At 43.3% G+C, this 20571-nt stretch overlaps 2 protein-coding genes across 27 annotated transcripts in view; both read left to right on the forward strand.

Moving 5' to 3' along the window:
* DBR1 (debranching RNA lariats 1) overlaps nucleotides 1-3363 on the forward strand; it is a 31022-nt gene extending 27659 nt beyond the window's left edge. For both annotated transcript variants that reach the window (XM_042853469.2, XM_024110589.3), the window contains exon 8: nucleotides 1164-3363. In XM_042853469.2, the coding sequence (XP_042709403.2) occupies nucleotides 1164-1833 (670 nt within the window). In that variant the 3' untranslated portion in view covers nucleotides 1834-3363. The remainder of the gene's footprint in view (nucleotides 1-1163) is intronic.
* Nucleotides 3364-3503: 140 nt separating this feature from the next.
* ARMC8 (armadillo repeat containing 8) overlaps nucleotides 3504-20571 on the forward strand; it is a 206221-nt gene continuing 189153 nt past the window's right edge. For 9 of the 25 annotated variants that reach the window (XM_065556158.1, XM_065556163.1, XM_065556164.1 and 6 more), the window contains exons 1-3: nucleotides 3504-6365; nucleotides 9912-9988; nucleotides 18577-18648. Coding sequence is in view for 18 of the 25 variants with exons in the window: in XM_065556145.1 (XP_065412217.1) it covers nucleotides 6321-6365; nucleotides 9912-9988; nucleotides 18577-18648 (194 nt within the window). In the remaining 7 variants the exon portion in view is untranslated. Of the gene's footprint in view, nucleotides 6366-6411; nucleotides 6543-6575; nucleotides 7148-9911; nucleotides 9989-18576; nucleotides 18649-19465; nucleotides 19545-20571 lie in introns of those variants that run through there. The other 16 variants (XR_010590141.1, XM_065556146.1, XM_065556154.1 and 13 more) reach the window with 8 other exon arrangements.

Genomic DNA, 20571 nt, shown 5'->3' on the forward strand with positions numbered 1-20571 from the left:
GGAGAGGTGAGGGAGGGGAAGGCACTGATCAGGTGGGAGGCGCTGGGAGTGGTGGGGGGGAAAGCTGATGGGGGGGTGGGGGCGGGCTGCTGACATATTACTGTGGCTCTTTGGCAATGTACATTGGTAAATTCTGGCTCCTTCTCAGGCTCAGGTTGGCCACCCCTGCACTACAGTATTGCTGCCTGAACTCCCATGAGACTGGTATTCATGCCCAAGATTTGATCAGCTTGCAGGAGCTTTAGGATGACTGCCGCTGTGGTTTGATTAATCTCTTTTCATTTGCTAGAGTGAGGGGTTAAGAACCATATTCTTAATGAGTGTGCCCTGCTTTGTGATAACACTGTTCGTTGATATGCCCACATTTCACTGGCACTACATGTGTGCATACATATGTTGAGTGGAAACTTCCATTCCTCACCCATTCTATCAGTATTTGTGTTCATTTTGCATATGCCTGCATAAGAAAGCTGAGCTTTTGTTTTAAAGAATAAATCCTCCATTCAGAATAACTGAAGAACGGGAGTCCTGTTTAAAATATCTATTTGGGTTAGTTTAGCATAAATTAATCTATCCATAGTAGTAATTATATTTTAGTCAGCCATAATATTTGGGTGGGCATTCTGGCTTTTCCAGTATAAAGCAATTGTGCCTCATTGTTAACAAGTTAGAAATAATTATCTTCCTATAATGGCATTCTCATATCAATTGGGGCTTGCAGTTAAAAAGGCGGCAGGGTTCCAGGGAAGCTGAATCTGTAGTCCTTATGTGGCTATTTCTAGCCTAAAATGTAGATAATAGTTCAGTCAAATGTAAAATTTCCAATATTCACATCAGTTTGAATGATTGTTCCAAATATTTTAGGTAATCTTAAATTCTTATGCATATCAAAGGAAGACTTTGCCTCTGTATATGGTATTTGTGAGATCATTACTGGACTCCATAATCTTAAAAGGATGATGATGATGAATTAGAGAAGAGACACAAAAATAGTTTGAGGGATGGAGAAAATGCCTTACAGTGATAGTCAAAGAGCTCAATCTGTTGAGTTTATCAAAAAGAAGATAGGTCTATAAAGAGAACCTCTTCAAACAAGAACAGGAAGAGAGATGTCTTGGCTAGCTGAGCTCAGCAGAATCTGACATTGTTTTTTATTCCTGTAGGTGGGATTACAGTGCAACAGAAGGAGCTCTCAAAGAGATATTGGAAGAGCTGAGCCATAACCTCAAAATTCCTTGTAACTTCAGTGTGACAGCTGCTTGTTATGACCCCTACAAACCGCAGAAAAATATGGAACCAGTTCATATAATCAATCCACAGACCACTGAGTTTTGTGCCCAGTTTGGCCTCACTGATATTAATGACAGGATTCAGCAAGTGAAAGAAGAGGGCTCAGTTCGGGGAGAATATGAGGAGGAGGAGGAAATGGACAGTACTGAGTCAGCAGAGGAGCCCAGTGAATATTATACAGATAATTCTGGGCTGTCTTTATCTATTAACCCAGATGAAATAATGCTAGATGAAGAGGGTGGTGATGAAGATCAAAGTACCTGTTCTGTGGATCCTTCATCTGATCACCCTCCTGACTTTTCAGCAAGTTTTTCTGACACCAGGATCATGCCAGATTCCATGATGATATCCTCTGATGATGCTATGGACTCCACCAATGAAGACCTGGAGAAATCTGGTGTGAGTGAGCAGACTGAAGAGAAGAGCTTAAATGAAAGAGCTTTAAAGCGGATTGGTAAAAATGAGAATGGAAACAGTGCCATGAAGAAAATTAAAAGACGGAATCAGGCTATCTATGCCACAGAGGATGAAGATAAAGTATAATGAAAATGCATTAAGGTCACAGGTTTTATTAACTGCTGTAACTAGCTACCTTTTTTGGTGTGTTGGGGGCAATGGTGAGAGCTTTTAAAATTCAGCATTTGAAATGATCAGTACCACTTTTATGCTACATACTACAGTATGCTAAACTTCTAATGGAGCAGAATACCTGTTTAGTATTCTTCTTCTTGCTCAGTCCTTTTCAACTAAGTGTATTGTAGAAAGATTTCAAGTTTGTGTATAATCAGTTTGTTCTGCTTCAGCTTTTGATAATTAACTAATTTTATTTACATTCTGCTTTGCCTCCATACAATAACTGTAATACTTAGTTAACCGAGGGAGAATTTCTTTAAATTGTAGTTAGGTTTGGAGGGAGAGGATCTTTGCATTGCCTTTAATGCTGTTTTTCAGCTAAAGGTAACACCTAGTACAGAATAGATAATGCAGTAATTGTCTGCAGTGTGGTTAAAAGCAGTACTCCCAAGATAAAAAGAGCAGTAAGAGAAGATGATCATGATTTTTATTTCTCTGGTGTTACTGTTTCTGCAGTGGAAAATCTTGGCAGTTGGTGTCTTTAAAAATATGAATATGTATTATATGCATTGTCTAATACTGGTTTTAAATTTTAATTCTGATATATACAGAAGAGAGAACTCACATTGCAAACAAATTATGACTGAGGTGGTTACGCTAATGCGTCGAAGGCGAGTGCATTTGTTTTCAATATAAACTCTCATGTGTTTCTCTCCCAAAAGTTCAGAACAGTATTTCAAAATTAAAATACTAATGGAAGCTAAAATTATCTAGCAATAACCTGAGAGACATTTGTATCTGAAATACTACCTCAATAACTCCGAATTTGAATCTTCTGACTTTATGGGTAAGCTGTTGTGTTTGGTGCTTTCAGGGGAGAGGGCTGAAAGTTTATACACTTACAATAGGTAGTGATGGATGTAGTAAATGTTACCTAACATGTTCCATTAAGATCCTGTTTGCAGTTGCTTATAACTTTGTCAAACTCTAACTATTTGGGCTAAAATTTTTCATGCCAGCTCCCTTACTTGGAAACTTTAAGCAAAAAACCTATTTCCTAATCTCAGAATGAGATAAGGAGATAGATGAAAGAACTAGGCACATTTCTTCTAGAGAAGGCTGAGGGACACAATCTTCAAATATGTAAGAGGTTATCAAAGAGGATAGTGATCTTTTGTTCTCTCATGTCCACACAGGGTGGGAGAAGAAATAATCAGCTTAGTTTGTAACAAGGGAGTTTCAGGTTAATTAGAATGTTTTTTCTAATATCTAAGGATAGTTAAGTACAGGAACAGGTTACTTAGGGAGGCTGTGGAATCGCCATCACTGGAGGCTTTTAAGAACAGTTTAGACAAACACCTATCAGGGATGACCTAGGTTTTACTTGATCGTGCCTCAGTGCAAGGGGGATGGGCTAGCTAGATGATGTCTCAAAATCCCTTCTAGCCCTATATTTGTGGGTGGGTTTTTTTGCACATTAAATTTAATTATTTTGTTGAAGCTCTAGTGCCTCCATCATTTGGTGCTAAAATTTGAGGGGGTTACCTTACTGTTAGTGACATGCCTTTCACTGTCCCTATGAAACTGTCAGAGTTATGAACCTCTGAAAATTGTTGTTTGCACAGACTCAAACTTCTTAGGCCTGATCTACATGGGGGGGGATTGATCTAAAATATGCAACTTCAGCTATGAGAATAGGATAGCCGAAGTCGACGTATCTTAGGTCGACTTACCTCGCATCCTCACGGTGTGGGGTCGACTGCTGCCGCTCCCCCATCGACTCCACTTCCGCCTCTCGCTGTGGTGGAGTAAAGGAGTCGAAGGCAGACTGATCGGGGATCGATTTATCGTGTCTACACTAGACACGATAAATCGATCCCTGACAGATTGATCACTACCCGCCAATCTGGCAGGTAGTGTAGATGTACCCTTAGTTTGGCAGCTAAGGAGAAAGTAGCCTGGTTAGAATGCGAACCGATGAGGAAGTGGGCCTGAGTAGCGTAGTGGGGAGCCTGGGCTGTGGAGCCAGTGGAAGGCATAGGACTGGGATGTGGCGTTGAGGAGGGAGGAGACTAGGAGTAGGACAAAGAGAGGTTCATGGGACATCCTGTAAAAGAGTCTTAACTACTGTACACGCCTGCTTCAGAATCGGAATGTTCAGGTTGCAAAGTCAAGGATTCTCAAAAGCTGGACCTGAAACCTAAGCTGGGCCCCTTTGTTCATATGCATTATGGTAAACTTGTTCCCCCCCCCCCCCCCCCCCCATAAAACCCCTGCTTCTTTCAGGGCACAGAATGGATGACACTTTGTGAGCAGCTATATCTTATACTCATTTTATTCTTATTTAATGTGTGTGGCTCTATTGTCTTATTTACTGCACACCATTCAACATTTACTCTCAATACAGTATTTCATATGGGCACTCGTTGCTGTAGCATTTGAGTGCTTCACAAATGACGGTAGTCTGTGTCACCGATGGTGGTGCAATCTCTGCAAAGCAGTAAAATGAGTAGGTGGGAGTCAGTTTCAAGGTTGCTGTGCTGATCTTATAGGATCAAATTCACTATCAATTTTGTGTGCATGGCTCCAATGTGACTTTACTGGTGCACACTACCCAGGGTGAGGCTAAGCAAAAATTCCATATATCAGGGAATGGTACAAGCCTTGAACACAAGGTAAATCCAATGTACCTTTGGGTTACATAGATCAACCATTGACATTCAAAGAACACCTCAAGAAGCTGCAAAAGAAAGTGAAGTTCTGGAATTGTGTACACTAGAAAATGGCCAACACAAAATGGGGAGCTGACCTCAAAACACTCTGAGCAACCAGTCTTGCTCTCCGCTAATCAACTATGGAGTATAATTATGTCTTAGAGTGTTGCTCTTTTACTAGATGCTCTGTGGACTGTAGTATTTCTACATAGTTTTTCTGGAACTGCATATTAGAGGTTTGCTGGGGTCCTTAGCTTATGTCCAACACAAGGAATGTCTAAACCAATAAGCTACTACCCTTTTATACTGCCTCCATTCCTAAGCACTAGCATATATGTTTAATATAAAGGGGGGTTGAATTGCAGGTAGGATGAGAGTAGATGGGTCACAAGTGTCATTACCACTAAAAACCAAATCACACTATGGTGATGGTTTCACTTTTCACCCAAGCTATGCAATGGTTTAAGCTCGATTGGCAAACCCATAAATGAACCTCCTGTACTATGAGCAGAGCCCTACCAAACTCTGCATATCTGCAAGTGTCTGGGGAGTCAGACTAATTTTCTTATGATCAGTGGAAATGCCCAACGTGTTCCCCAAGACAGGCTCCTACTTTTGAATTTGCTTGTATTTCTTTGGTTTCAATTTCAGATTGGCACACAAACTTATCACAGACCATTTGTAACTGCACCAGTGTTAGAACTCACCAAGATATCTTCTGGCTATTACAGATATGTAAAGAGCATTCCATGGAATGACACTCTCAGCCTAAGATTCCCAAAACTAGTAAGGGAACACGAGCCAAAAACCATTAATTTGCCACACCCGTTGTCCTGCAGTAAAAGTGGTCTTTTCCCTGTCATTTGAATTTATTTCTATTGCCAAGATTTAGTGTAGAAAACCAGAATGAACATGTTCCAGTGTCAAGGATATTTTCTATTTGTGTTAATAGATAAGAATCCTTTAACTTAATTTAGTTTTTTATAGTACACAGAATTGAATACATTTTTATTTTTTACTAGAACTATGCATGTGTCCTTGCCCTCACCATCTTGCGCTCCCTCCCTTTCCATCCCCACCTCCCTGTGCTCCCTCCTCCTCCAGCCTTATCTCACTGTGCTCCCTCACCTCCTTGCGCTCCCTCCCCTTCCATCGCCACCCCACGTCGTCCCTGCACTTCCATTCCCACCCAATCGCCCTGTGCTTCTTCCCTCCTCCCACTCACCTCCTTGTGCTCCTCCTCCTTCCATCCTCACCACATTGCTCACTCACCTCCGTAGGTTCCCTCCCTCCTCCCACTCACCTCCCTGTCTTCCCTCACCTCCCTGTTCTCCCTCCTCCCCACCTCACCTCTCTGCATTCCCACCTCACATATCAGAGGGGTAGCAGTGTTAGTCTAGCCACAAAAACAATAAGGAGTCCGGTGGAACCGTAAAGACCTCTGTAGTGCTGCTGGCATATGCGCACTGTAACTCTCTCCCCCCTCTCCAATCAGGAGGAAAAAATCCGTCCCCCCGCCCTTCAGGGCGCCAAAGGCCTAAGTGGGCGCATGCGCACTCGTTTGGGCCACAGACAGAGAGTTTGGATTTGGTGTTAGCCGATTCGATAGAGCAACTCCTGTGGCCCGGCCGGGCGCTAGTACCGCCCCCTCCCCCACCCACGGCGATGGGCCGGGCTCGGCGGCGGTAGCCCTGGTCGCCTCGCGTGGGGTTGGGTGCCGTCGTTGCCGCGCGCGCCCCCAAGATGGCGTGTGTGCTGGAGACGCCGCTCCGCATGAGCGTCCTCTCGGTGAGTGCCCGGCCCTTCCCCCGCGGGGCCCTGGAGCCCGCTCGGCGGCTTGTCCTGCGCGGTGTCATGTAGGAGGGGGAAACCCGACGGAGCCCCAGTAGGGGCGCGGGCCGCCGGGGGCTCTGGCCCCCCCTGCCCTTCCCCCCGGGTGCCGGGGGCCCTGGCTCCCTTACTGAGGTCAGCGTGGATCTGCCCCAGGCGAGCAGCGTTAGGTGCTGTCAGGCGCGGACGTTCCCCCAGACTTGCCCTGTTGGGCCCGCAGCCAGGGGCTTGGCTGTGCCTGCCATCATGGCCTGTGCCTGTCAGTGCAGAGATAGGAAGTTCCCCCCTAGTGTGAGTGTGACCGCCAGTGCCCGACGCCTGTGCGTCCCCAGGGAGGGGGAGAGAGACTCGGGAGAAACCACAGGGGCCCGGGGTGGGTAGAGAGAGCCATCTCAGTTCGCTTTCTCGTTCCTCCCAACTCTTCGTCTACTACCGAGGACGGCGGGCCCCAAGCAAGATAAGACACCCCCTTGTGGAGCTGGGGAGGATCTAGGAGGGACGCACTGAAGGGAAAAGAGCTGGGAAAGAGATGATAGTGTGGGTGGGGAAGCACATATGAGACATGGGGAAGAGGTGAAAAAGGATAGAGGAGAAAAGGGATATAGGAAATAGATAAAACTAGACAAATTGGAAAATAGCATGAAAGAGGGAGAGAATGTGTCTATTGGAAAAAAAGGAATAAAGAAACGAAAATGGTGCCTCTACGAAGACAGAAAACTTATAACTTAGTGATCTTTTGTGTATGTATCTGTATTTTATTGTGTAGCTAATAGATGCCCAATAGCAAGATGTGAGGAAAGATGTAAGAACCAAAACAGTATTTGTATACTAAAACTTTGTGTTGGATACTCTAATTTAAAAAAATCAATGTCTTGGATGTTAAATATTCAGGATTCTCTGGTTCTTTTTGTTGCGATATATTCAATTCTCAATGGTTCTTTTTTTTTTTTTTTTTTTTTTTTTTTTTTTTTTCCCTTTTTCAGAAAGTACTCATTTTACCTTCCTCTACCTGTATTGGTGTTGAGTCTACATACTCTCACTATAAACTTCGCACCATATATAGGGATACAGGGTCCTTGCTTATGAAAACTGCTGTCAGTTCAGGGCTTTTGAAGTTCCCTTGCCCATTCATCACTGGCAAGTGGTAATTTTGTCTTGGTCACTGAAGACTGCTCTTTGTAGTACTTCTGATGGCCATGTTGCTGCTGTCTTGTGAAGAGGCTCATCCACTGCTGCTGTGCTGACATGGTGTAGACAACATGTTGCCCGCGCTCTACAGCACTAGAGTTTTAGACTGGAAAAAACAGGAATCCTAGCATGAAAGCATTTCCTCTTCCTGTTGGCCTGAAGGGAGGAGATAACAGACAGAATACCCATGGTGGTTGCACTCTAGTGCCACCCACCATTGCACTGAGGAAAAAGTGGGAGATTGTGATTAGAAAAAAAGGAAAGTGTGTCGTTGTGTTTCTTTGATTTTGATATAATTGGCAGTGTTTTTATTTAAATGGCAAAATAAAGGAATACATTGCCCCTTCACCTCTGGGTAACAGTGTTTATTACTGAATGCAACTGTCCCATATCTTAAAATGAAAACATTGTGATCCAAAATCCTACTTGCCAGTCTGAAATGGGTACCTTAAAAGCTGAAGTATCTCTGTCTTTAATTTTTATTATTAAGCTTTTCAGTAGCGTGAAGATAAGTGCTACTTGTGTTTGAATAGAATAGTGCCAAGGTTATACCCCAGTTACTACTTGTTTTTTGTATTACAATTTCTTTTCGCTACTCCTTACAAGATAGAAGGATATATATTTGAAATTGTGAGCAAATAAATTCTGGTAACAATAACTATGAAAAATCTGTGGAGGTTTGACAGACTGCTTCTTATGGATATTGGTGATGAGATGTTCTTCCCAGCAGTGAGTGAACAAGTTAACTTTTGTGTGGCAGGGTTAGTGCTAGTCAATAGGCTAAAGGACAGTCAAGATTAGAATCAGCACTTATTGGGAGGTCTTCATTTTGCATCTATACACAATTAGGGTTTGCTTTGGATATATTTCTGGTGGCAGTGAAAGTCCACTACTGAGCCCGTTCTACTCTCAAAAGCTTCATCCTTGGGACAGATAGCCAAATGCTCCTGTAGAATGTAGGTGGCATAATGAATCAGGGGGCCTTTAGGTTCTTCTTGTTTCTCCCAGATAGTCATGAGACAGTAGGGAGGAAGATAGTGGACATTCTTGAAATCCAGCTGGATAAAGAGGAGTAAACTAAATCCAAGGGCAAATATTTCCCCACTCAAAAAGCATGATTGAACTTAGTTCCCTTTCATTCCTCAAGGAAGTCACTGGGGAGCAATGTGAGAAGCTCAATAAAGGGAATAGGCTCAGCTGGCAAACAATACCATTTTTCCAGGTTGGCATCCATTCTTCTAAACTGGATGCCTGTAGTTAGCTCTACATGTTAGTTTAAGAAAGCCTAAATAAGTCGTCAGAGTTTCAGGAGTGCTGAGTACCGGCAAATTCCATTAAAGTCAGCTGAATCTGTGGGTGCTCTTCACCTTTGAAAATTAGGCCACTTTTATTGTGGCCTGATGAATTCATTTTCTGGGAAGGTGAGAACAGTTTGCTGAGATCAAGGAAACACTTCGTTGTATGTCGTCGTGAGCTTGGAGTGGAAGCTTTCCCCCCCTTCTTCCCTTCTGCCACTGTTGATTTGGGATGCTAGTCACTTGCATGCACTACCAACCTTGGACATATTAAGGGAAAATAACTAATCACTGGTGCATAAATATTTAGCGGATACATATGTTGTTTCTGGGATCAGAGTTTTAAATTAGTCTTGTGAGGAATGCAGTGTGTATTGTTACTGTATGTGATGGAGTGTGTTGGACTTATTTATAGAAAGGCAGACTCTGTCAATGAAAGTGGTGAATGTGATGTGTGAGGGTAAGGTGTATTAAAGAAGGATACCTTAACTAAGCACTCCCTTGTTTTTAGGGCTTATGTAGGTGGGTATTCCTCTTGAGCAACCTTAACTGTTTTATTAATTTTTTTCCTGTGTGGGGTTATAATACACTTCCACAGAAAAAGTTAACCAAGCAGTAATGTTCTGCAAGTGTTGCCTTTCCATTCAACCACAAAAAAGTGGTTAAATTGCAAATTAAGACAACCCTGACATCTAGACCAAACATGACTCGTATGCCTCAAACACAAACATTAGAATGCCCAAATGCCAACACAATGCCTGTACAACTCCCTTTCATTCCCAATGTATGAATACCAAAATATGCACATCCCATTCAAAATTGCACTCTCTCACACAGTGTTAACTCCCAAATTAGAAGTTGTTTGGTTGTAAATATTATGCATTTGAATGTGATCGTGCAGTTCTATCACAATCTTGTCTGGTAGGTTTTATAGAGTTTTGTGTCTCATTAGGCATTGCTGTTGATTTGGAATTTGCCAATGCATGGATTGATAAAGTATAAATTGTCTTTTTCTCCATAGGAAGTAACTGCTAGCAGTCGCCATTATGTTGACAGATTATTTGATCCTGATCCCCAGAAAGTCCTGCAAGGTGTCATGTAAGTAATGTGAACTTGAGTTTGAAGTTCTATCATTAGTAGTCTAGGTTTGCTTGAAACCCAGCAGCTTTGCACTTGAAGGGAAAGAAAGAGGTACCCTGCAAATTTCTACATGAATTTATTTTGGAAAGTATTACATGGATTGAATACAAACACACAATCACGTTTTAGTATATTATCACTTTGTAGTGCATACTGTTGGTAGCAGAGCCTCACAATCACCAGAAGAGTAGCACGTGCCCTCCTTTCAGGTCTGATTGGAATTCTGTCCTTATTCCATCACGACAACAGATATGTCCAACCCCTGCTTCAACAGTCTTCCCTTTCTAGTACGTATAGAACATTGTATTGACCTTCTGACTCAGCCTCAACACAGGGAAGCCCTCTCTCAACTTGCTCAGGCAGAATCTATTTTTTCTCTTCCTCTAGCCTAGCATCAGTAGTAGTAGGGAGAAGGTGTTGATCGAAAGATTTTGAAGGAAAACTTTCAGGGTTTGTTGACTGGTGCTATAAGGTTGTTTCCTGTCTCTACTTGGGTCCACAAATTCTTCATCCCTCCACCTTTACACAGCAACACTGCGAAAAAGTCCTTGAGCTGCCCAGGACTGACTTCCTGTGACAGGCTGTCTCCTTGCGTTTCAACTGTCTCTTCCTGGATGATGTTAACTAGGTTTACTAGAAGATATGAAAGGACCAGGTATTCAGAGGGCCAGGAGACATATAAGGGATGGGGGGATGTCTCATACTGCCCGTGGACAGCTTGTTTTTCCATGTGTCCCAGAGTGTGTCTTGGCGCTAATGTCTGGCCCCTCTGTGGATTAATGGTTTGAAAGTCCACAAACACACTACAACACTGCCTCTTGAGTCAGTCTGCTCTTATAGAACTAGAAACACCTCAGGCTCCCATCTGGCTCTTAAGCCTCAAGTTGTTCTCTGTTTAAACAGCATCTCTGACTTGGATCAAGACACCCTTCCTTACCCCAAATCATGAAGTGTATATGTTACAGATTCTTTGTCCTCACTCAGTATAGAAAAATTAGACTCCATCTCCACTCTCCTTTTCCCCACGCTTGCTTTTTGAGCAGGCCAAGGTCCACAGTCTCACTGATGGTTCCTTCCCAAGCCCATCTCATTTTCTAGCCAAGTTTGGCCATAAGTCTCTAAGGAGAAATTGTCTAAAAAGAAGCAAAAATTGCAGTCAGCCTCTTCAGATAACTCAACTAATCATCGAAAGCATTTCCCTAGATCAGAGGGATCAGACTCATTCTGTGGTGAGGACTTCATTTCCTTTTCACTCAGGCTGTGGGCTGGGAATAAAATTCACCGGCAAGAAGTGAATCTTACAATCTAGTCTGACTGCAGAATGTGCTCTTCAGTTAGTGAAGTTAAATATTGCATTAAAGACAATTTAAATAAATGCATTTTGTTTCCTCCCTTTTTGTCAAATTAGCTCTTTGTTCCCACTGTAGACAGTTCTCCCCACACCCCTACCCCTTCTATCCACTTTTCTTGTCTCAATCCTATGTTCTGGACACTGCATCCTGCCTCTTTCTCACTGCACTCCTCCCCATGGTACTTATATGCACTCCTTTCTCACTCACCCTTCCCCTTTGGGGACCTGGAGTCTCACCTCTTGCTTTCGCCCACCTTTTGGGCACTAGTGCTGTGGGGTGCAGCAGGGGTCAGTTCTCCCCTGAACTGTTTGCTTCAAACAGCCAGTTCTTCTGAGCCTGTTGCTGTGGGCCTTGGCAGCAACATGTGAGGGAGAAGCTTCAAGGAAGAGACTGCCTTGAAATTAGAGCAGTAGCCTCCGGGTGGTGGAGGCAGCCAATACTTTTAAAATTTTTAAATCCGTAGGTCCAGGTAACTTGTATCCAAGAGGTTTTTAAAAGAGATGGTTGAAGATCTTGCTTGAGAATTGATGTTCATTTTCAAAAGGTCTTGGAATACTGGAAAAGTTCCAGAAGACTGGAAGAAAGCTAATTTGCCAATATTTTAAGAGTAAACGGGATGACCTGTGTAATTATAGGCCTGTCAGTCTGACATCAACCCCAAACAAGATAATGGAGCAGCTGATGTGGGATGAATAAAGACTAAAGGGAGGGTAATATAGTTAATGCCAATCAACGTGGGTTTATGGACAATAAATCCTGTTAAACTAACTTGATATCTCTTAAAAAGCAACAGAGGGTCCTGTGGCACCTTTGAGACTAACAGAAGTATTGGGAGCATAAGCTTTCGTGGGTAAGAACCTCACTGCTTGCATCTGAAGAAGTGAGGTTCTTACCCATGAAAGCTTATGCTCCCAATACTTCTGTTAGTCTCAAAGGTGCCACAGGACCCTCTGTTGCTTTTTACAGATTCAGACTAACACGGCTACCCCTCTGGTACTTGATATCTCTTGTTGATGAGATAAGTTTGATTGAGAAGGGTAACATGTTGATGTAATATACTTACCTCTGGAGCATAGACCAGCCCTAAGTCCATGTAAGGCAGCTTACATTGACCTAACTCTGTAGGTGTCTACACTACAATGGTGCTCCCGCTGATGTAAGTCGCCCACTACATCTACCTAGTAACTCCACTTCCCTCTCCCCCCCCAATCCCTTACCAGGAGGCTGTCAGTCAGGGTTCTTCTCTGCCCCCAGCCCCTCACTGGGAGGCTGTCGGGCTCTCCTTCCCCTCCCTCCTTCAAATCCCTCACTGGGAGGTGACAGTAGGGTTCCTGACTGGCAGCCCCAGAAGCGGGGCTAGTGCTCTGGGCTGTGAGGGTCTGTCAGCGCCCCACAATGCCTCTCTTCAGTTGGTGGAAGAGCTCCTGGTGAGGACCCGCACTGCCAACAGAAGGAGCCACTGTGGACATGGAAAGCTGCTGTAATTACTGTGATGGCTATATGTCGACTTGTCTTAATTTTGATGTGTAGACAGGGCCTTAGACTTCTGTGAGGCATTTGACTTGGTACCGCACAACATGTTAATTAAAAAAAGAACGATATCTAATTAACATGGCACATATTAAATGGATTAAAAACTGGCTAACTGATAGGTCTCTAAATATAATTTTAAACAGGGAATCATCATGGAGTGGGTGTTTTTACTAGGTTCCCACAGAGTTTTTGACCCTATACTATTAAACATTTTTATTAATGACCTGGAAGAAAACCTAAAATTATCATTGATAGTTTGCAGGCGACACAACAAATGGGGGAGTGGTAAATAATAAAGAGGATAGGTCATTGATACAGGGTGATCTGGATTGCTTGGTAAGCAGGCGCAAGCAAACATTATGCTTTTTAATATGGTTAAATGTAAACATATACATTTAGGAACAAAGAATGTAGGCTACTCTTACAGAATGGGAGACTTTATCCTGGGAAACAGCAACAGAGGGTCCTGTGGCACCTTTAAGACTAACAGAAGTATTGGAGCATAAGCTTTCGTGGGTGAATGCCCACTTCATCAGACGCAAGTAAGGGAAATTTCCAGAGGCAGGTATAAATCAATATGGAGATAACGAGGTTAGTTCAATCAGGGAGGGTGAGGTGCTCTGCTAGCAGTTGAGGTGTGAACACCAAGGGAGGAGAAACTGCTTCGAGGTTTGTTGCATGGGTTGGTTCCTGAGTTAGAGTTGTTATGGTGCGGTGCGTGGTTGCTGGTGAGAATATGCTTAAGGTTGGTGGGTTGTCCGTGGGCGAGGACTGGCCTGCCTCCCAAGGTCTGTTAAAGTGAGGGATCATTATCCAGGATGGGTTGTAGATCACTGATGATGCATTGAAGAGGTTTAAGCTGAGGACTGTAGGTGATGGCCAGTGGAGTTCTGTTGGTTTCTTTTTTGGGCCTGTCTTGTAGCAGGAGGCTTCTGGGTACACATCTGGCTCTGTAGATTTGTTTCTTTATTTCCTTGTGGGGGTATCGTAGTTTTGAGAATGCTTGGTGAAGATCTTGTAGGTGTTGGTCTCTGTCTGAGGGGTTGGAGCAGATGTGGTTGTATCTCAGCGCTTGGCTGTAGACGATGGATCGTGTGGTGTGTCCGGGGTGGAAGCTGGAGGCATGAAGGTAGGCGTAGCGGTCGGTGGGTTTTCGGTATAGGGTGGTGTTAACGTGGCCATCGCTTATTTGTACTGTAGTGTCTAGGAAGTGGACCTCCTGTGTAGATTGGTCCAGGCTGAGGTTGATGGTGTGGTGGAAGCTGTTGAAATCATGGTGGAATTCTTCCAGGGTCTCTTTCCCATGGGTCCAGATGATGAAGATGTCATCAATGTAGCATAGGTAGAGAAGGGGCGTGAGTGGACGAGAGCTGAGGAAGCATTGTTCCAGGTCAGCCATAAAAATGTTGGCATATTGTGGGGCCAGGCGGGTGCCCATGGCGGTGCCACTGGTCTGGAGGTATATATTGTCACCAAATTTGAAATAATTGTGCGTGAGGATAAAGTCACAGAGCTCAGCAACAAGTTGTGCTGTGTCATCATCAGGGATACTGTTCCTGACAGCTTGTATTCCATTGGTGTGTGGGATGTTTGTGTAGAGAGCCTCTACATCCATGGTGGCTAGGATGGTGTTTTCTGGGAGGTCACTACAATGCATTGGTGACCTCCCAGAAAACACCATCCTAGCCACCATGGATGTAGAGGCTCTCTACACAAACATCCCACACACCAGTGGAATACCCATGCAACAAACCTCAATGCCAACTCTGCCCACATATCTACACCAGCAACACCATCACAGGACCTAACCAGATCAGCTACAACATCACCGGCTCATTCACCTGCACGTCCACCAATGTTATATATGCCATCATGTGCCAGCAATGCCCCTCTGCTATGTACATTGGCCCAACTGGACAGTCACTATGCAAGAGGATAAATGGACACAAGTCAGATATCAGGAATGGCAATATACAAAAACCTATAGGAGAACACTTCAACCTCCTTGGCCACACAATAGCAGATGTAAAGGTAGCCATCTTACAGCAAAAAAAACTTCAGGACCAGACTCCAAAGAGAAACTGCTGAGCTCCAGTTCATTTGCAAATTTGACACAATCAGATCAGGATTAAACAAAGACTGTGAATGGCTATCCAACTACAGAAGCAGTTTCTCCTCCCTTGGTGTTCACACCTCAACTGCTAGCAGAGCACCTCACCCTCCCTGATTGAACTAACCTCGTTATCTCCATATTGATTTATACCTGCCTCTGGAAATTTCCCTTACTTGCATCTGATGAAGTGGGCATTCACCCACGAAAGCTTATGCTCCAATACTTCTGTTAGTCTTAAAGGTGCCACAGGACCCTCTGTTGCTTTTTACAGATTCAGACTAACACGGCTACCCCTCTGATCCTGGGAAACAGTGACTCTGAAAAGGATTGGGGATATTGATGGATAATCAAGCTGAACATGAGGAGCTCCCAGTAGGACACTGTGCCAAATGAGCCAATGCATAAACAGGGGAATCTCGAGTAGGAGTAGAGAGGTTATATTGCCTCTGTAGTTGGCACTGGTGTGACTGCTGCTTCAATACTGTGTCCAGTTCTGTTTTCCACAATTCTGGAAGGATGTTGATAAATTAGAGAGGTTCAGAGAAGAGCCTCAAGAATGATGAAAGGATTAGAAAACATGCCTCATAGTGACAGACTGAAGGAGCTCAATCTGTTTAGCTGAACAAAGAGCATAAGGGGTGACTTGATTACAGTCTATAATTATCTAGATTGGGAACAAATATTTGATAATAGGCTCTTCAGTCTAGCAGAGAAATGTATAACACAACCCAATGGCTGAAAGTTGAAGCCAGACAAATTCAGGCTTGAAATAAGGTGTAAATTAACAGTGAGTAGTTAATCAGTGGAGCAATTTATCAAGGGTTATGGTGGATTCTCCATAACTGGTAATTCTTAAATCAAGATTGGATGTTTTTCTAAAATATATGCTCTAAGAATTATTTTGGGGAAATTCTATGGTTTGTGTTACACAGGAGGTGAGACTACATGATCACAGTAGTCCCTTTTGGCTTTGGAATTTATGAAGAAGATATGCTGAGCACTTGCAGCAGCCACAGGCCTCAGTGAGATTTGTGTGTCCACTAGGGACATAGGAACTGTGTGTGGGTGGAGCATAGGGTGACCAGATGTCCCGATTTTATAGGGACAGTCCTGATATATGGGGCTTTGTCTTATATAAGTGCCTATTACCCTTCAGCCCCTGTCCTGATGTATCACACTTACTGTCTGGTCACCCTAGTGGAGCATGCTCATTGCAGGCAGGTTCTTTGGAGAACAGAGCTGCCAGCCTCTAACAAAGCTCTGAGCATCTGCATATAACTTGGTCAAATTTGGGTGGATTTTTCATAGGGAAAGCAAAAGTCAGGCACATCTGACACTAATGCAAACACCACCAAATTTCAAGTCCATGTTCCAAAGCCTGTAGGTGCTAATGCTTCTGAATTAAACTTGGGAAACTTTTTTTAGCACAGGTAAAATGTGTATTTCCCTTCATTCTTGGATATGACTGAACAACTTTTGCGTACGCTTTCCAAAATGTCAACTAGAGGCAGGCGCGCGCGCATATATATATATATATATACCGCTATTTAAGCAAGGTCAACAGAAAGATTAGTGTTTTCATCTCTTCCTGATTTCCGCCCCCCCAAAAGCCAGGAAAAAACAAAGTGTGTGTGTGTGTATATATATATATATACACACACACACACACACTTTGTTTTTTCCTGGCTTTTGGGGGGGCGGAAATCAGGAAGAGATGAAAACACTAATCTTTCTGTTGACCTTGCTTAAATAGCGGTATAGAGAAAAGCAAACACAAACTGACAAGCAAATCCAATTAAAATTGTGTCTGTAAATATATAATTCCATGGATTGCACTGTAACTCTAAGCTTGGTGGAAACTTTTTAGTGCACCTGTTGCGAATATTGTTTTCTTAACACTAACTCTTTCTTAGTTGGCATGGTGACTAGCCTTCAGTTAGGAACACACACACACACGCACACACACACACACACACACACACACTCTCTCTCTCTCTCTTAATCTTCTAAAGTTTATTTTAATGTGTGGGTTTTTTTTTTAAGGCACTTGAGTTGTTTTGCTCTTATCTAAATCCCCCAAAAGGTCCAACATGGGAACGCTTTGGCTGTAAAGAGAGAATTTATTGAAAAAACTGTGAGTGAGTGAAAATAGAGGGCCTTAATGGCAATCTGAACATTGCTTTGGATAGAGAACTCTCTAATAGTGAACACTGAAGATGAGAAACCATTTGAAAAACTTTGGGGTACAGTGTTACTTAATCTAACTACTGAAAGGTTAGAGTTGTGAAATGCATGAACTGAACTTAGAGGTCTTGTGTGTCTTGCCTTTCTGCTAGTTAGAAGGGTTTTGAATAGTCAGATGAATTTTTTTTGCTTTCTGCATTTGCAAAGTCTAAGCTCATTTAAATCTTGATACAGTTTTAGAGAAGCTAAGAAATTTGTTCTATTGAGTTGTCTGTAAGCTGGTAATGTAACAGACTGCTGGTCTTCCCTGAAACTCATTGAGAATCATGTGTATAATAAAAGCAACTAATGTAAAAAATCCAAGTGGGTGCTTTGTCGTTTTTAGTATACAAAATAACTTTCTGCACCATATTAGATTGCAAACTAAGCATTTCATCAGGAGCTTGGCTGGGATGTAGAACTGTTATATTAGACAGCTACCTCTTGTTTGGAGTAGTCCTGCCTTCTTATCCTAGGTACTATCTAACCCCCACTACCATACAATCTGAGCATCTTACAGTCTCTTAATATATTTATTCTCATAACATCCCTGTGAGGTAGGAAAGTGCTGTTGTCTCCACTCTACTGCTGGGGAACCTGAGGCATAGAGGCTATTGTTTGCAGTGTTGATCCCAGGATATGAGACACACAAGGTGGGTGAGATAATATCTTTTATTGGACCACCTTCCTTTGCTGGAAGACCTGAGGTCTTCAAGCTTCTTTTCCACCAATAGAAGTTGGTCCTACAAAAGATATTATCTCACCCACCTTGTCTCTTGCATACAGGTTGTAACCTTCACTAAGGTTATACAGGAAGCCTGTGGCCGACCACGGAGTTGAACCCTTGTCTCCAGGGTCCCAGGCTTGCACCCTAATCACTGGACTATCCTTCCTCTCCCCTTTGGTAAGAAGTGACTTTTCCTTGCTCCCATCAGAACAGTGATTATGATTTCACATTACTGAGGTTTAATGTTTTCCCCACAGCTGACTTATTTTAGATGCTGGATGAAGTGGGTGGGTATGATCAAGTGGTCCATCTGACTTCATCAGTAATGACTCACTTCCACATGTGATTCTAACACGAAGTGGTGTGGGTTTTTGCTCATTTGAATGAGTTGGGGCATAGTGGAAACCTGGAGATCTGGGTTTTGTGGCCAAAGATGTTGGAAAATACTGTGTCCTGAAGCAGTGTTCAGCCATGTAGGTGCAGCATGGAGATCTGAAAGATTTTGATAAAATCTGTGGAAACAGGGCTCAATTCTATAAAATTTACTTAGTACCTCAGCATAATTTACCAGGGTTTGTTTTTCTTTCTGGATTTACAGAGATATGAAAAATGCTGTAATTGGAAACAACAAACAAAAAGCGAACTTGATTGTTTTGGGAGCAGTTCCAAGGTATGTCCTCTGCTACTCTCCTTTTCACTGATTCACAATAGGTTGGGGATAAAGATCTCTACATCACAGGCACTGCTTTTGACCTGATTTTGAAAGCTGATTACTTTCCCTAATGTAACTTTGAGAGACTTGGAATATCTAACTTCATGTATTACAGAACAGGTGATTGAGTAAATATGCTTTTCATTTGGAATGTTAAGGAATTCATTAAAGCAGCCTTGGCATATTGTTATGAAAGCCTACCAGCCTAAGTACAAAATCTAATTTCCAACTTTTACAACATTGATGATAGATAAGTGATTATATTTTACTCCCATGCTGTAGCAAATCACTTGGTGAGATGGCTAGCAGAATTTTGCAATTTTACATTAAAGGTACCATTCTGAAGCAATAATGTAATAAACACAAATATAACCTTAGTTTCTGTCCCTTATCCAGTTCAAAGAATAACAAAAATAAAGAAGTAATTTCACAGTATCACCAGCTTATTGCTTCAGCAAGTGTTAATGCTTCCTGGTTCCACTGGTGCAAATTAATGGGATGCTTCTTTTGTGCTTCTCTGGTATCCAATGAGAAATTGTCATTTTGTGACTCTTCCCTTCCCCTCCACAAGCCTTGGCTGTCATTCAGCCTTTAGCTGCAGCAAGGTAACAGGAGAGGGAATATGTGGAAGAACAGAGTGCACCAATTGTACTGTCATTGTGCAGCCCACTCTTGGTCCCAACTCAGGTCCTGGTCCCCCCCTCCTGAGGCAGGTTCTGGTGGCTCATGAAAAAGTCGTTTGCATTAACAGGACCTATCTGCTCTTCCCTGGCAGGATGGTGAGCTTGTGGGGTGACGGTAGTCTTCCAGATTCCCCAGGAGTTTACACTGATGAAAAGGCTCTCCAAAACCTGGTGAACTTTCCCTCTTCCTTCCCTCCTTACCAAATGCAAATAGCATAAAGGAAGACCCCCCCAAAAAGATGCCCCCGGGGTTCTCCCTGTGGCAGAGCACTCTTCCTCTTGACCCTTCTAACAGGTGTATCTATTCTCCAGTTTTTGAATCTGGCTTTCCTTCAAACTGAGCAGAACTTACAAGCCTTTGTTTGCCCCGTATCTTCCCATCCTCTGCTATTGCTGTGGCTACAGAGGATGGGGAGATCCCCCTTCTTCTGAGCCTGATACTGAAATTCCAGAGTCTGCATCCCAAATTCCAGAGTCTGCCAAGATCCTCAATGTCATGAAAATACGTTGTGAGGATCCTAAAGATTCATCCTGTAACTAGAAAAAGATTCTCCATTTATCTTGATAAACCTGTAGGGAAAAGACCTTGCCTGTCTTCATTTTGTACTCCTGGGGGCATTCTGTGCTAAAAAAATAAAAATTCTGCACACTATATTTTAAAATTCTGCAGATTTTATTTGTCAAAATAATACTACATAATCATGCCAGTTTCAATTATTTTGGTAATTTATTTCAAAATACCTGTTAGCAAGTATGTCTGTAACAATATACACACACTCTCTCTCTTCCCCCCCCCATTCTCCCAGGAGTAGAGAGTTAAAGAAACCCCTATGACAACCTAGTTCCTCTTTCTCTGTCCCCTTCCACTCCACCAGGGCTCAGCCAGGGGGCCAGACACCCACAGCCCCTCCCCCTAAGAGCCCAGCCACGGAGCTCCCCCCCAGACAATATACCCAATCCCCCTCCCCCCAGAGCCCAGTCATGGGGGGCCCCCTTGCCCAGACACCTGCCCCCTCTTCCCCCCCCCCCGAGCCCAGCCGTGGCTCCACCAGCCCAGACACCTGCCCCCCTCTACCCCAGAGCCCAGGGATCCAGAGGGAGAAACAGCCTGATGCTTGGTCCCAGGCTTTCATGGAGTTTCCTGCGTGCTGCTGTCTCCTTCCCTCAGGGGAAGCTGGGAACTGCAGCTGCCGGGAAC

This window comes from Chrysemys picta, chromosome 9 (assembly GCF_011386835.1).
Source record: "Chrysemys picta bellii isolate R12L10 chromosome 9, ASM1138683v2, whole genome shotgun sequence".
NCBI lineage: Eukaryota > Metazoa > Chordata > Testudines > Emydidae > Chrysemys > Chrysemys picta.